At 42.0% G+C, this 17,684-nt stretch overlaps 1 protein-coding gene and 1 pseudogene across 3 annotated transcripts; one reads left to right on the forward strand and one right to left on the reverse strand.

Annotated features, from left to right (window-relative positions):
• Window positions 1-1,375: 1,375 nt before the first annotated feature.
• On the reverse strand, window positions 1,376-16,325 carry LOC139381431 (myozenin-1-like). 3 transcript variants are annotated; one of them, XM_071124943.1, is made up of 6 exons: window positions 15,980-16,325; window positions 11,044-11,137; window positions 4,947-5,128; window positions 3,876-4,122; window positions 2,623-2,803; window positions 1,376-2,401 (listed from the first exon to the last, which is right to left on the reverse strand). In XM_071124943.1, the coding sequence occupies exons 2-6, from the start codon at window positions 11,126-11,128 to the stop codon at window positions 2,164-2,166; spliced, it is 933 nt and encodes a 310-aa protein (XP_070981044.1). In that variant the 5' UTR covers window positions 11,129-11,137; window positions 15,980-16,325; the 3' UTR covers window positions 1,376-2,163. The 3 variants fall into 3 exon arrangements, with proteins under 3 accessions (XP_070981044.1, XP_070981045.1, XP_070981046.1); XM_071124944.1 differs by having other exon boundaries at window positions 3,993-4,122; window positions 15,980-16,309; XM_071124945.1 differs by having other exon boundaries at window positions 4,014-4,122; window positions 15,980-16,181.
• Window positions 14,797-14,855, forward strand: LOC139382072 (U7 small nuclear RNA; annotated as a pseudogene).
• Window positions 16,326-17,684: the final 1,359 nt, after the last annotated feature.

A 17,684-nucleotide genomic window follows, 5' to 3' on the forward strand; every position in this document is an offset into this window, starting at 1 on the left:
TTGGGAGTACTCTTACACCTTGCTTGTTCGCTAGCCAACGATGGTTAACACAGTCGCATCAAACAGTCCACCCAGAATAACAGAAATGTTGCTGCATTTGCTTGAGTTTAAGCTATTTACTTGGATACATCCATAACAGAGCAATAATGTTGTAGAAAACAAAATGTGAGCCAAAAGCAAGGGGAGTTAATGTCTAGATGCTTTTTTTTACAGTGGAGATCAATTGTATAAATTGCCCGGCTGGACTTGATGGGACGGTTGATTGCACAGTGAGATGGAACTGTAAGTAGGCATTTCAACATCATAGCTTTAGCCAGTGGTCATTTGTGAAATAGACATTGGCTGGAACGCAGTTTTAACCTATCAGCATCCAGGACTAGATCCACCCATTGTATAAATGGTGTAATTTCATTGGGGACTGGATAATACGGAGTGTTACTGAGATTTTACTCCACCCATTCCATTGGCCACAATGCAAATCAGCAATTACAGATTGGCTTATAGAGAAAAAACATTTACTTTTCCCGACGTAAAAGTGTATTTTTAAAAGTGCTGAGATTGACATTGAAGTATGTCTTTAATTATAGCCTACACACAATAGCGTTCAACCACAGGCAGCTTGTGGCACCTTGGGGAGAACAAGCTTATTGTAATGGCTGGAGTGGAATTAATGGATTGGTATCAAACAAGTGGTTTCCACATTTTAACCATTCCATTCCAGCCATTACTATGAGCCCCTCCCCAGACTTCTGTGCTTTCAGCATACCTGTACTTTTTGTAAACTTTTAAAATAAATGCTGGTATTAATAAATAAAACAACATAAAATGCTCCATTTATTGTTTTACAAGGTGGTTGCGATGCTGAGAAAAACAGTTGTACTTCACTAAAGTAAAAAAATTAATTTAAAAAAATCACTAAGTTTAGGATGGCTTTGCATCGTGCTGCCAGCATAATATCCCGCTGCTAGGAGAACGGTAATCTTATCTGGAGTGACTCGAGTCAAACGCTCTGCCGCTAAATCCCAGTCAAACCTCCTCTAGCGACACCCTGTGCTGCAGCCAAGGCAACCAATACTCGCGATATTTTGTCTCGGGGTGTTGAGAGAAGGCGATAGCCAAGTGCGCAACCGGGGAGGAAAGCAAGGGGTAGACTGATTTTATTTCACATTTTCAAGACTGTTTATCACAGGTAAAGATCCTTTGAAATGCATCCATGTTACTGTCTACCATCAAGTGAATTGCACTGATGGGACCTAAAGAGGCCTCTTTAGGGCCCCACACATTCATTAAACTAACCCCATGTCACTTCCATTATTTGTTCCGATAACAATTATAGTAGCCTCCACTGGAGATACAAAGTACAACAGACATAAACTACAATTGGAAAAAGTTTATTAGGGAGAAATCTTGGGTGATGCAGTACTGTATTAGTTCATCACAATCTCTATCACGCAACAGAAATTAGCACACCCCACGCTTACTGCATGCATCCTAGGCTGGATTTGCAGGGCCACGACAAAGCTGTCAAAGTGGCACAGAAACACAGAAAACAGAGAAATACAGTAAAAACCATGATGGTAGAAGGCTATAGCTAGAGGAACAACTTGAGCAGTGGGCACAGCAACAGGCTGACACAGAAAAAAACCGAAACAAAGTTCAACTCTTCAGTCCTGTTTATTTGTCTCTCCTCATGGACAAACTATGTTATGCTGCTGCTTCATGACTGAGCTGGAGACTTGTGTGATTGAACAATATACTATGCCTACTAAATGAATCATAATGAGAAAAAAAATATGAGTACGCATAAATCACAGTTATGGTAGCCTCCTGTGTTCACTGGGAAGTTGAACACAATAGGCTCACGATTGCTGTCTTTGTTCATGATTGATTTCTTTGTTGCAAACATACTAACTAATCACCCCCTCTCTCTCGCTCTCTCTCTCTCTCTCTCTCGCTCTCTCTCTCTCTCGCTCTCATTTAAGGAGCCCAATATTGAGCTTTGTGGTTTGTTTTCATAAACTATTTCCTCTTTCATGAATTGAACTCAAGGAAAAGTTGACTGGCTCACAAACCTTTCTAAAAAGTGTATGTTTTTTTCTTTATGTAGATTTATATATTGTGCGCAGTCTCTGTCTGCACATCTGGGTCTGTGGGGCATGCTGTTCACAGGTCGTCAGTCTCCCCATCGAAGGGCAGGGCATCCAACTCCATGTGGATGCTGCTGGGCTCACTGCTTCCCACCCAGCCTATAGGAGTACGGTTGAAGGAGGGTCGAGCGCCAATGTCATGCTGGTATACCACAGCTGGTTCAGGCTCCTCATGGGCCACCTCATGGGTGTCTGGCAGTTGGAAGGTCATGAGCTGAGAGGCTTTATCAAAGCCCCCAAATGGTGTAGCACTCCTAAGACAGATAGTGATGGGCAACAAAAGAAGATCAGACTGATAAGTGAAATGGATCTTGTATGGGCAACTTCTGTCGACGTGCCTCACATACCTGGATGGACAATATAAGAGTCAGATTTTTACAGGAAATGGGTGGGCTCCACTATTTCACACTCATTTCAAAGAAATCCTTTTAAAATGCTATGGAGTCGACCAAGCAAGGCATAGAGGGGACTGTACCTGTTGAAAGACTTGTACTTGGGCAAATCAATGTGGGCATGGGGGACTGGCATATGATATCTCATGCTGGATGTCAGCTCCTGGTTGCCCTTCATGGCCTTTTCCCACGGTGATATGTATGAGGGAACATAATCATGCCTTTTCTTGGCTTTGTCTAAGGCAACCTCTACTCCATGACTACCTGTAGGAGGAAAACAGTGAGTCCAAAAAACATATTTTCTATGAGATGATATCCAATTTTGATATATTGATTGCACTACAGGCATGGGCATCATTCACCCATTATTTTAAAGGGGGCACGAAGTACATGTGGTTGGAGGGGGGGTGTAGGTGGAAGTTGAAGAATTTAACATATCCCAAACACTTGAAATTGCTTTTTCCTGCAATCTACAGCCATAATCATTATGCCTAATTATATGTAAAAAAAAAAAAAAATGCTTCTCTGCATCTCTGCTAAAATCTAGGTTGAAAGAGATGAGTCTTTTTCAGTACATTTAGTAATTGCTAGCTTTTCTAAAGTCTAGCAACCTTGCCAGCAGACATGCCAGCTAAGATAGTTAGACAAGCTATTCTAACTTGATTGATAGCCTGAAATGGCTTGGTAGCTAGTTATGAAGTTGGGAACCTATAAACATATAAGGTTCATTGAACAAGCATGGGAAACAGTGTTTAAACCCTTTACAATGAAGATCTGTGAAGTTATTTGGATTTTTACGAATTATCTTTGAAGAACAGGGTCCTGAAAAAGGGGAGTTTCTTTTTTTGCTGAGTTTAGCTTGATCACATCAATTTACAAACACAACTCCTGGCCATCAACAGCAGCTAAAATCGTCCAGTCAGATATTTTTATGAATAATTATGATAAAACTGGGCTTAAATATTTTGTTTAGTCATTCATTTAACGGGTCATTTGTAAAATGTCATCATATTCATCATCTCCAGAATCAACCTAACATAAACAGATGTGAAAATGGCGTGTTTCTATATTTTATAGTAAAAAAAGATGGTGATCTTTAGAAACACTTATCTTCCTCTATCTTTTTGACTACAAATCATAGAAACTAGCTATTTTCCCATATGTTGCTGGTGATGATTAAGTTAAAAAAAATGTCTAAAACAGGATATATCTGAGGGGGCACGTGCCTTTTTACCCCCTATGAGCATGACACCCCTGACTGCAGGTCCATAGAACTCGTTCCAAAATCACTCTGTAGTTTTTCTATGATCATGAGCTAATTTGAATGGATACTGACCATGACCATGTTCTCCTGGAGCAACATCATCATGATGTACATGTCCCTGGTATCCATGGCGCCCATGCTCATTACCATGCTCATGTCCATGCTCATGATCATGACCATGTTCATTACCATGACCATGCCCATCTTTGCCTGGTTTGGGAGGGGGTGCAGGAGGGCCTGATTGCTTGTCCACCATGTGGCCACTAGCATCCAACATCATTGTACCACCCAGGCTGGGGACCAACTTCTGGAAGTTCTCCTGAAATACACACAAGCATATAAAGAAAACTCACCAGACTGATTGTCATTCTGTACAGTAGGGGGGCCGTTAATTCGCCATGTGTTTGCTTGCTGTTGGCGCAGTGTGTTATAGGGACCACCCACCGGTGGGCGACTGCGATTTCTACGTGTAGAATCGATTATGCAAATTATGTCCGACACTGTTCAGAGGTGCTAAGTACGCTCGGCCAGCAATCCTACTGGTTGTTGAAATATACATTGGTAGCCTATCCACGGGATAACTTTTCTATCTCATCCGTTACCAATTTTCACTGTAATTGTTTTATGTTAAAGCTCTTTGGACAGCATTTATATTATATGAATTATACTATAACACAAACATTTATTATTGTTAAAACAAGTTTATAATTTTGACTTGGATGATTTACCATTTTCTTTTCTTTTTTTTGTGTGAATTTTACCCTGTTTTCTCCCCAATTTCGTAGTATCCAATTGTTTAGTAGCTACTATCTTGTCTCATCGCTACAACTCCCGTACGGCTCGGGAGAGACGAAGGTTGAAAGTCGCGCATCCAACCCGGAAGCCAGCCGCACCAATGTGTCGGAGGCTACACCGTGCACCAGGCAACCTTGGTTAGCGCGCACTGCGCCCGGCCTGCCACAGGGGTTGCTGGTGCGTGATGAGACAAGGATATCCCTACCGGCCAACCCCTCCCTAACCCGTTACGACGCTAGGCCAATTGTGAAGTGGCCCCACGGACCTCCAAGTCGCGGCCGGTTACGACAGAGCCTGGGCGCGAACCCAGAGTCTCTGGTGGCACAGCTGGATTTACCATTTTCTTACCATAGACTCACTGCCGAAGAGGTCAGGGTTGTTCTCATATATGAACTTCTCCACACGTTTCTGCCTCATCTTGAACATCTTGGAGCCCTTGTTGGTGAAGAGGTTCAGCTCCTCCAGCATGGTGTCCTTGGGAGTCTTGATCTTCATCCCCAGGTCAAACTCTGACGCCTCAGGCTCAAACTCTGCAGATGAGAAATTCATACATTGTCTATTGATTTCTCATATTGATTTCCTATAGTATACTGGATGCACATTCTGTATAAGGCTCTATTCAATTAAACTTGGTGACCAGGTAAATGGAAAAACATCATTCTTCTGGTGCAGCAATTGTTCAAGTTTGAATTCTGGACTCAACAAGATCTGCATTGTGATACAAAAAAGACACTCAACAATGTATCTCCCTATGCAGAAAGAATCATATTTTGACTTATTCTGTAAACCCTGGTTACCTGTTTGGTTTGAATTGGTCCCACGGTTTGCTTATCATTGTTTGAAAAAATGTTACAGTACTTTATGTGCATCATTTATCCTTCACCTAGAAAATACATCTGTGTCGATGTGATGTGATCTTTACATCAGAGCAGAAATTACGCTCAGTGCAGATGATTGCATAGGAGGGTGTTGCTCTCAGATTCTTGCTGTCATTATGGTGGAAAATTCATAAATCACTCTACTCAAAGATGAACTGGCCATTCTTCAACAATGTGGAGAGAAAGGGAGGAGCTGTTCTCTGCTCTCTCTCCAAGTCTGGGCCTGGCTGAGAATGACTAGCTTTTGACTAAAGCTTTATGAGGTAAGGCCTGAGCCATTTTCATATGTGTTATCTCCATTTGTTCTGTTCTCAGTGCTTATGATCCATCTGTCAGAAGTCACAGGGCGTTGAAACAGAGAGGATGGGTGAAGGGAGAGAGTCTAAAATGCATAACACTGCACAGGTTCCACATCAACTCTAAAGCTACGGTAGCACGTATACGGTGCCTTCATGAAGTATTCACACCCCTTGAATTTTTCCACGTTTTGTTGTGTTACAACCTGAATTTAAAATGTTGCATCACTGGCCTACACAAAATACCCCATAATGTCAAAGTGAAATGATTGTTTTAGATTTTTTTGACAAATGAATATAAAATGGAAAGCTGAAATGTGTTGAGTCAATAAGTATTCAACACCTTTGTTATGGCAAGCCTAAATAAGTTCAGGATTAAAAATATGCTTAATAGGCCAGTAAGAAAGAGTTCCAAACCTCTCTGCCAATAAGCGCTAATTTTCAGTTTTCCCCTCCCCACTCAAACCACTCCCAGACAATCCTTGTTTGAGAAATTGCTATTTGCTAATAAGCTTTTTTTGTTTCTTTTTGACTATTTAGACAGAGTGAACCACGCAACTTATTACGTGACTTGTTTTAACTCATTTACCGCGTGCCCACTGGGCACACCATGTCATTTTAACATGGAGAATTGAGTAATATTTGGTAGATACATTGAGCAATGAGATTCCAACCCAATTTTTAGCCACTCAAAAAGACAATCAAAAGTTATTTTGATTCCCATTGTGTGGTCAACCATCAAAAAAAGCACAACCAAATTCCAATGGAAAATCAATGTCTGATTTTTGGTTTCGTTCTCACGGTGCCTTCAACCATTTCAAAGCACACCAAAGTTCAAATGGGAATATGTCAATGTCAGATATTTTGTTTATTTCTACAACAACTTAATGTGTTATCACTGTGTTTAATCTAATAGCACAACTAAATGACCTGGACTGCAATTATTTGAGATTACATGGTGCAAGTGAGCAACGCCGTTTGAGATTCTGTGTAGATGATTATAGCAATTGTGAACATTTCCACAGACCTGTGACCCTGAACATGTAGGTTTTCCATGATTACATCAGAAGACATTTACTGTCACACTAACCTCAATGTGTCCATTGATGTGTTACTCGTTTTAAGTTTGAATGAATAACATTACATCAGTTGTTTGTAAGGTAGCCTTAATATTAGGCAACTTTCTGTCTTACAAATGTAATAGCTTATTGAACTGTGTTTGGTTGACAACTACCAACTATCAACATTTGAAGGACATATATCTACGGTTTGGATAGTTCCATCTGATCCACTGGCATAATCCTATTCTTTAACTTTAGATTTTTGGTTGAGATGGAGATGTGAATCGACATGTTTTCATTAACTCACAATCACTCATTTAAAATCAAGCCAAGCTTGAACCTCTGGGCCTACACTGAGTGTACAAAGCATTAGGAACACCTTCCTAATATTGCGTTGCACCCCCTTTTGCCCTCAGAACAGCCTCAATTCATCGCGGCAAGGACTCTACAAGGTGTCAAAAAAAGTCCACAGGGATGCTGGCGCAATATTGACTCCAATTCTTCCCACAGTCGTGTCAAGTTGGCTTGACGTCCTTTGGGTGGTGGACCATTCTCGATACACATGGGAAAGCGTTGAGTGTGAGAACCAGCAGTGTTTCAGTTCTTGACACAAACCTGTTCTCCTGGCACCTACTACCATACCCTGTTCAAAGGCACTTCAATATTTTGTCTTGCCCTTTCACCCTCTGAATGGCACACAATACACAATCCATGTCTCAATTGCCTCAAGGCTTAAAAATCCTTCTTTAACCTTTCTCCTCCCCTTCATCGACACTAATTGAAGTGGATTTAACAGGTGACATCAATAAGGGATTGTAGCTTTCACCTGGATTCAACTGGTCAGTCTATCATGTTTTAGGTGAATCTGAATTTCAACAATAGCTGTTGATGACTTCCCAAATGTTGAATAGACCTAAATAGGATCTTTGAAGATATATGATTGATAAAGTATGGCTACATTTCATTTTCTCTACAGAACATACTATTTGGAATGACTTCGATAGCAACAGTGAATCTATTAAGTGTAGATTTCTCTACAATCATTCTCACGATAGCACATTGGTAATAGTCAGTGAAACATATCAAAACTATGCAGGGCTGGGCTTTGTTAAACCATGGATGGGAGACCGAAGGGATGGCCGTAGATGGATCAACTCTCCTGTTGGAGATGCTGCCCAGCCTATTGCTTTCTTATAGTGGATATCACGATGAAGATTTGACAAGGTTTGTCTATGATGAAAATTGGTTACCATGATCGCATAATCCAATGTATTTGCCACGTAGATTCCACGTCCCAATAAGTTGACAAAAAACATTGAAACAATGTTGATTTAACCAGTATGTGCCCAGTAGGTGATGATGTCACCAGGCAGGCTAAAACTCCATCCCACTTAAACAGGCTGAAATTTCAGGTGGTCTTTTCAAACAGCTCTTACACTAAAAGGGCATTATCATCATTTTCACAATTTCACAGTATTATAACTACCTCATAGCGTGGAAATATATACAGTACCAGTCAAAAGTTTGGACACACCTACTTATTCAAGGTTTATTTTATTTTGTAGAATAATAGTGAAGACATCAAAACTATGAAATAACACCTGAACTCATGTAGTAACCAAAAAAGTGTTAAACAAATCAAATTATATTTTAGATTAATATTCTTCAAAGTAGCCACCCTTTGCCTTGATGACAGCTTTGCACATTCCCACATATGCTGAGCACTTGTTGGCTGCTTTTCCTTCACACTGCGGTCCAACTCATCCCAAACCATCTCAATTGGGTTGAGGTCGGGTGATTGTGGAGGCCAAGTCATCTGATGCAGCATTCCATCACTCTCCTTTTTGGTCAAATAGCCCTTACACAGCCTGGAGGTGTGTTGTGTCATTGTCCAGTTGAAAAACAAATTATAGTCCCACTAAGAGCAAACCAGATGGGATGGCATATCGCTGCAGAATGCTGTGGTAGCTATGCTGGTTAAATGTCCCTTGAATTCTAAAAAAATCACAGACAGTGTCACCAGCAAAGCACCCCCACACCATCACACCTCCTCCATGCTTTACGGTGGGAACCACAGATGCAGAGATCATCCGTTCACCTACTCTGCATCTCACAAAGACACGGCAGTTGGAACCAAAAATCTAAAATTTGGACTCATCATATTGGTGTCCTTTAGTAGTGGTTTCTTTGCAGCAGTTCGTCCATGAAGGCCAGATTCACGCAGTCTCTTCTGAACAGTTGATGTTGAGATGTGGCTGTTACTTAAACTCTGTGAAACATTTATTTGGGCTTCAATTTCTGAGGCTGGAAAATTTAATGAACTTATCCTCTTTCCTGTGGTGGTCCTCATGAGAGCTAGTTTCACCATAGCGCTTGATATTTTTTGCGACTGCATTTGAAGAAACTTTCAAAGTTCTTGACATTTTCCTGATTGACTGACCTTCATATCTTAAAGTAATGATGGACTGTCATTTCTCTTTGCTTATTTAAGCTGTTCCTTCCATAATATGGACTTGGTCTTTTACCAAATAGGGCTATCTTCTGTATACCAAACCTACCTTGTCACAATACAACTGATTGGCTCAAACAAATTAAAAAGGAAAGAAATTCCACAAATTAATTTGAACACACCTGTTAATTGAAATGCATTCCAAGTGACTACTTCATGAAGCTGGTTGAGAGAATGCCAAGAATGTGCAAAGCTGTCATCAAGGAAAAGGGTGGCTATATATTTTGATTTGTTTAACACTTTTTTGGTTATTATGATTCCATGTGTGTTATTTCATAGTTTTGATGTCTTCACTGTTATTCTACAATGTGGAAAATAGTAAACATAAAGAAAAACCCTTGAATTAGTAGGTGTGTCCAAACTTTTGACTGGTACTGTATGAAACACAGAAAAATCACATTTTTGACTGCACTCAACCTCAATCATTTGGTGGATTTCATATTTACCATTCTTGTTTGTTTTCATGCCGATAACATTTGCTGTTCAAAAAGGACAATACTTGTGTTTCAATAACTGTTGCTGCATGTTGTAATCCTGAACTATCCCTTTAAAATCCAACACTAGTTACGTAATTCAAAGATGATTTCTGTCTATGTATGTTATAAGTTATAACAGACGTGGAGGGGAATGCGTTTGAACACTGGTCAGCTTGGAGCAGCATGCAGTGCCACATTGTGTTAAAACACAGCTTTCTGCATAGGCCTTATTGCTATATCTGTCAGGACACTTGACACAAAAAGTGTAAGAGCAGCACAAATATTTACTTTTTTACCACTTAATGGGTGGAGGGGAAAACACCTGTCATCATTTTCATAAAAATGCATTATGCCATCGCCTGAACTGTGGATCCTGTGACTCAACAGCTGAGAGGGAGGGGAGGGTAAACCATTACTGCAATGACTGCAAAGGACAGATTGTAATTGTGCTGTGGAATCTAGGAGATACATGTTTGTGTGTGTGACAGGGCGCTAGTCATTAGGACATGTTAAGTGCAAACATGTGGAGGAGCTTTTCTGACAAGTGCACAGAGATCTTGACAAAGTCCCCAATGAACAAAATAATTAGGCTATAAATAACTTCTCTTTTCATTCTCTGTGATGTGACCCAAAAAAGCTGTCAACAGTGGATCCAGTCTCTTGGACCAGCTGCTGGCCCGTAGGGAGACCAGGCCTCCCTGAGAGTTCTCACCTTCGGAAGGTGTCTTCCTGCCTGCCCTTTATGTTTACCAGTTAGTACAGTATGTTACTCTTGATAATGCCATAGGCTCATATTGATCAATGTTACTGAGCAGAGTTTAATGTATGGTACTGTATGGTCTCTCACATAGTTTTGAAGATGTCCCTATAATCTTTAACGATGTGCGAGAAATATAGCAATAAGGCACGAGGGGGTGTGGTATATGGCCAATATACCACGGCTAAGGACTGTTCTTAAGCACGACACCACACGGAGTGCCTGGATACAGCCCTTAGCTGTGGTATATTGGCCATATAGCACAAACCCCAGAGGTGCCTTATTGCTATTATAAACTGGTTACCAATGTAATTAGAGCAGTAAAAATAAAGGTTTTGTCATACCCGTGGTATGTGGTCTGATATGCCACGGCTGTCAGCCAATCAGCATTCAGGGCTCGAACTACCCAGTTTATAATTTTGTACATGTGATGTATTGTGTTTTTGAGCTCACATGCTTGTGCCTTACCATCTTGAGTGACATGTGACAGGTCAGTGATGATCTTAGAGGGCTTTTTCCTCTTGTTAGGTGGGGCAGGTCTTCCATGAGGCATAACTGCAGACTGAGAACACAAGTAAACAGGAAGTTAGAAAAGATCACACAAGATACCAAGCTACTGTATAATATGTCCGATTTAGAATATATATATGTAGCCACTGAATAGTTTAAAAAAACTACTTGTGGAAAGGAGACAGAGAGAGGAGATAGGAGTCCCTCTAGTGATAGTCTCTAACCATTGCACCATTTAAAGACCAACCAACCACCAACCCTGCTTGGGACCGACACTTATGAGGCCATGCAGACTAGATGCAGACTGCACCTTGCTCATTGTTCAAAGTGCACGTCAATGCCTTCAGAGTCCTAACATTCCCATATCCAACAGATGTCTGTCCAAGAGGAAACATATAGACCACTGTAGGTTTCAGTTGTGTTTGGTCTGAAAACTCAAGACATTAGACAGGTTTAACACATACAGTATATAGACCTACGGTGGGTGCAGTAAACACATTCCTCTGCATAAGGCTATTAGAACAAACTACCAAGACTTTCAGATCAATCCAATTTGCAGTAAACAGATCAATCCAATTTGATGCATAAGATGAACATGGCTGTAATCATATAAATCTGCCACAGGAACTCTGTAGCCTAGGTTGCTAGTTTACTATAGAATACTATAGTACTTACTATAGAATTCTGTAGTAAATTGTCGTATACTGGAGAATACTATATACACACTGTAGTATCCCTCAACCATGTGTAGTACTTACTATAGAATTGTGTATTATACTGTAGAATACTATAGTAAATACAGTATACTACAGAGTGCAAAAACACTACAGTAAATACTACAATAATGTTCTCAAAAACACTACAGTTGTCACGTTGTTCGTAATAATGATGGTCGGACCAAGGCGCAGATTACATAGAGTTCCACATACTTTTAATGAATAAAGTGAAACTTAAGCAAATACAAAACAATAAAGAATAAACGAACCGTGACGACAATGCAGTGCTACAAGCAACTAAACATAAACAATATCCCATAACCCACAGGTGGAAAAAATGCTGGGACCGGCACTGGTGGTACCTGGCTGGTGACACGCATTTCAGGGCGAGCGCGAGGAGCAGGCAACAGACGCACCTGACTGGAAAAGCGCACTTGAGGGAGAGTGCGAGGAGTAACGAGTAATGTAACATCTAGTAGGGCTAAACAGCACTGTTCAAAAAACAAGATCCCACAAACTACAGGTGGAAAAAGGCTGCCTAAGTATGATCCCCAATCAGAGACAACGATAGACAGCTGCCTCTGATTGGGAACCATACCCGTGCCAACAAAGAGATAGAAAACATAGATTGCCCACCCTAGTCACACCCTGACCTAACAAAATTGAGAATTAAAAAGATCTCTAAGGTCAAGGCGTGACAGTACCCCCCCCCCCCCCCCCCCCCCTCCTGTTCCCAAGAAAGCTAAGGTAACTGAGCTAAATGACTACCGCCCCGTAGCACTCACTTCCGTCATCATGAAGTGCTTTGAGATACTAGCCAAGGGCCATATCACCTCCATCCTACCTGACACCCTAGACCCACTCCAATTTGCTTACCGCCCCAACAGGTCCACAGACGACGGAATCGCAATCACACTGCACACTGCCCTAACTCATCTGGACAAGAGGAATACCTGAGAATGCTGTTCATCGACTACAGCTCAGCATTTAACACCATAGTATGCTCCAAACTTGTCATTAAGCTCAAGACCCTGGGTCTCAACTTTCTGACAAGCCGCCCCCAGGTGGTGAGGGTAGGAAGAAACATCTCCACCCCGCTGATCCTCAACTCTGGGGCCCCACAAGGGTGCGTGCTCAGCCCTCTCCTGTACTCCCTGTTCACCCACGACTGCGTGGCCATGCACGCCTCCAACTCAATCATCAAGTTTGCGGACGACACTACAGTGGTAGGCTTGATTACCAACAACGACGAGACGGCGTACAGGGAGGAGGTGAGGGCCCTTGGAGTGCGGTGTCAGGAAAATAACCTCACACTCAGGAGATGATCGTGGACTTCAGGAAACAGCAGAGGGAGCATCCCCCTATCCACATCAACAGGACAGTAGTGGAGAGGGTGAAAAGTGTGAAGTTCCTCGGCGTACACATCACGGACAAACTGAAATGGTCCACCCACACCGACAGCGTGGCGAAGAAGGCGCAGCAGCGCCTCTTCAACCTCAGGAGGCTGAAGAAATTTGGCTTGTCACCAAAAACACTAACACATTTTTACAGATGGACAATCAAGAGCATCCTGTTGGGCTGTATCACCGCCTGGTATGGCAACTGCTCCGCCCACAACCGTAAGGCTCTCCAGAGGGTAGTGAGGTCTGCACAACGCATCACCGGGGGCAAACTATCTGCTTTCCAGGACACCCACACCACCCGATGTCACAGGAAGGCCAAAAAGATCATCAAGGACAACAACCACCCGAGCCACTGCCTCTTCACCCCGCTGTTGTCCAGAAGGCGAGGTCAGTACAGGTGCATCAAAGCAGGGACAGAGAGACTGAAAAACAGCTTCTATCTCAAGGCCATCAGACTGTTAAATAGCCATCACTAGCATTGAGTGGCTGCTGCCAACATACTGACTCAACTCCAGCCACTTTAATAATGGAAAAATGGATGTAATAAATGTATCACTAGTCACTTTAAACAATGCCACTTCATATAATGTTTACATACCCTACATTACTCATCTCATATGTATATACTGTACTCTATACCATCTACTGCATCTTGCCTGTGCCGTTCTATACCATCACTCATTCATATATATTTTTATGTACATATTCTTATTCATTCCTTTACAATTGTGTGTTTATAAGGTAATCGTTGTGAAATTGTTAGGTTAGATTACTCGTTGGATATTACTGCATTGTCGGGACTAGAAGCACAAGCATTTCGCTACACTCACATTAACATCTGCTAATCATGTGTATGTGACAAATAAAATTTGATTTGATTTGATTTCCATTGATCATCCTTGAGATGATTCTACAACTTGATTAGAGTCCACCTGTTGTAAAATTCAATTGATTGGACATGATTGGGAAAGGCACACACCTGTCTATATATGGTCCCACAGTTGAAAGAGCATGTCAGAGCAAAAACCAAGCCATGAGGTCGAAGGAATTGTCAGTAGAGCTCCGAGACAGGATTGAGTCAAGGCACAGATCTGGGGAAGGGTAACAAAAAATGTCTGCAACATTGAAAGTCCCCAACAACACAGAGTTTTCCAAAAGGCACCTAAAGGACTCTCAGACCTTGAAAAACAAGATTTTCTGGTCTGATGTAACCAAGATTAAACTCTTTGGCCTTGAGAGGATCTGCAGAGAAGAATAGGAGAAACTCCCCAAATACAGGTGTGCCAACCTTGTAGCGTCAAATCCAAGAAAACTCAAGGCTGTAATCGCTGCCAAAGGTGCTTCAACAAAGTACTGAGTAAGGGGTCTGAATATTTATGTAAATAAGATGTTTCCGATTTTTTTTAAAATATACAAATGAGCAAAAAAATTCAAAAAACATGTTTTTGCTTTGTCATTATGGGGTATTGTGTGTAGATTGATGAGGGGGAAATAATGATTTAATCAATTTTAGAATATGCCTGTAAGGTAACAGCATTATGAAAAAGTCAACGTGTCTGAATACTTTCCAAAGGCACTGTACCTACAGTACCTACAGGTTATGGCTCTTTGTGTATTTTGTCCAGTAGGTTTCCTCAAGGAGAAAGCCCCCACTGCTATGTCAAAAACAATAAAACAAAAACACTACAGTAAATACTACAGTATACTACAGTATGCAAAAACACCACAGTAATGACTATAGTATGTACTCACGTTTTTTTTACTACAGTATTTATACTATAGTAAACTGTAAATACTACAGTATACTGCAGTCATGTACGGCAACACAACAGTAAATACTACAGTATTTAGTCCGCAAAAACCCTACAACAGTGAATACTACTGTAAAGTCGGCAAAAACACTACAGTGAATACTATAGTATTTATACCGTAGTATACTATAGCATTTTTTTCATGTGGGTAAGCTCCATGCCACCTAGGAAGTTAATGTCTTACAGATCCCTTTCTATATGCTGTAGTTCTATACTGTAGTTCTCCTTTGAGCCATACTGTCCTGCCTGTCCTGAGAGTCTGCAGCTTCTTTAAGACCCTGTCAATGGCAAACTTCGCATCACATCGACTGACTGTAACCCAATCCACCAGAGCTATTTTTAAGCGCCATTTTCAGCCAAGACCTTTTATCGACTAGTAGTGGCGTCAGTGGACTATCAGATGTGTGAGACGCAATGGACATTCATATACAAACACATACACACTGGCGCAATTGTGAAGAGAATGATCGAATTTTCGTGAGAAGTTGAATTAAGATGTTGAGAGGTTGGGGGGGATTAGAGAAAAAATTGTGGGGGAGGACTTTACAGATGTAAAGCATCTGTAAAATGATCACAACCTCAGGTCCCACCCTCCCCCCTCCAGGCTTTGCACACCATATGAAATGTGCAGTTGGACAGAAGGGAGCGGTCAGCACATTCCCTCAGAGCCTGCCTGCACCTTTAAGACATGGGTCAATTCTAAAAACAATCAAGGAACTTCAAGACCACTTCACCGTGCCTTCGTCAAAAGCACTTTATATCCCTTAAATTGAAATAATGCTTTCCTCATTGAGTCAACATCATCAACCATGAATTCAATTCTCAAGTGCAGTTATTTGTATCCTAAGTGAATGCTATAGGTGAAGCTATTGCTGAATTTTATTGACTTTCCAGGTTGCCGTTGACGGTCAAGTCCTGCGTGCAATTGGTTAATAAAATCCAGCTGATGGAATGATCCACTCACCCAGTTTTTGTAATCCTTCTGTTCAGAGGTCTATTAATACCATTAGGAGATGAAGGCTTCAGGTTAATCTCAGTCAGAAGTTTACAAATCACAGGGTGCCTCTGATCTGTGGTTGGACTCAGATCCCAGGGAGTGCGAAATCCACCCAGAGCTTGGATGGCAGATCTTTGAGGGGGGGGGGGGGGGCGGTGGTGGCGAGGTGAGGTTGGGGGGAAAAGTAAAAGTGGAGGGTGGGGGGTGGCGGCCGAAACTTCTTTGCACGGCATAAAGGGCTGATGGGGATATCAAGAGCAATATCATTATTGCAGATGGTCTGGGGGGCCTATATATAGAACCGGAGAAAAGTGAGGGGTGGGGGTGTCTTAACTTTTAAGATAGACTCAAAGGAGGGAGGGGTGTCTGGGGGTATGTTTTGAGGGTGAGGTAATTGGTTTGCCCCTTTTCCCCTTCATTAATTAACTTCAAACTTTGAATAGATTGTCACTGTTCTGCCAGGCAGGGGCGCCCTTGCTGTTGTGTGGTATTCATGGTCATATAGCTGCCTAAACCAAAGTGGGTGCTGATTTGTTGGCTCAGACACATCCACAGCTCTCTCCATTGCTGAAAGGGATCATTCAGGATTTTGGCAATGAATCCCTTTATCTCCTTCCCCAGAGTCATATGAACTTGTGGATACCATTTTTATATCTCTGCATGACATTTGAAGGAAGTTGCTAACTAGTGTTAGTGTAATTGCTAACTAGCATTAGCGCAATGACTGGAAGTATATGGTAACTGCTAGCATGCCAGCTTCGGCATGGGAGCCTACAAACCGGCTGAGGCCTCCCAAAAGACACTCCCTGATGCTTCCCTTTGTTGAGCTGTCATTCTGTAACGATGTACGCTGAGAGTCGGGTAGCAAGTTCAGGGACTGAACACATGTAATAAATTAAAGAACAAAACAAGAAACACGAACAGCGCACAGACATAGAACAGAAACAGAAACAATGACGACTGGGGAAGATACCAAAGGGAGTGACATAAACTCAGCAAAAAAAGAAACGTCATCTCACTGTCAACTGTGTTTATTTTTTAGCAAACTTAACGTGCAAATATTTGTATGAAAATAACAGGATTCAACAACTGTTACATAAACTGAACAAGATCCACATACATGTGACTAACAGCAATGGAACACTGTGTCCCTGTACAAAGGGGGGGGGGGCTCATGGACTGCATCAGATTTGCCAGTTCTTGCTGTGAGATGCTACCCCACTCTTCCACCAAGGCACCTGCAAGTTCCCGGACATTTCTGTGGGGAACTTTTTGCCAGTCCTGTCTGGTCCAGCGACGGTGGGTTTGTTCCCATAGGCAACGTTTTTGCCTGCGATGTCTGGTGAGGACCTGCCTTACAACAGGCCTGCAAGCTCTCAGTCCAGTCTCTCTCAGCCTATTGGGGACAGTCTGAGCACTGATGGAGGGATTGTGCCTTCCTGGTGTAACTCGGGCAGTTGTTGTTGCCATCCTTCACCTGTCCCGTAGGTGTGATGTTCAGATGTACTGATCCTGTGCAGGTGTTGTTACACGTGGTCTGCCACTGCGATGACGATCAGCTGTCCGTCCTGTCTCCCTGTAGCGCTGTCTTAGGCATCTCACAGTACGGACATTGCAATTTATTGCCCCAGCCACATCTGCAGTCCTCATGCCTCCTTGCAGCATACCCAAG

The sequence above is a fragment of the Oncorhynchus clarkii genome, chromosome 23 (genome assembly GCF_045791955.1).
Source record: "Oncorhynchus clarkii lewisi isolate Uvic-CL-2024 chromosome 23, UVic_Ocla_1.0, whole genome shotgun sequence".
Classification (NCBI taxonomy): domain Eukaryota; kingdom Metazoa; phylum Chordata; class Actinopteri; order Salmoniformes; family Salmonidae; genus Oncorhynchus; species Oncorhynchus clarkii.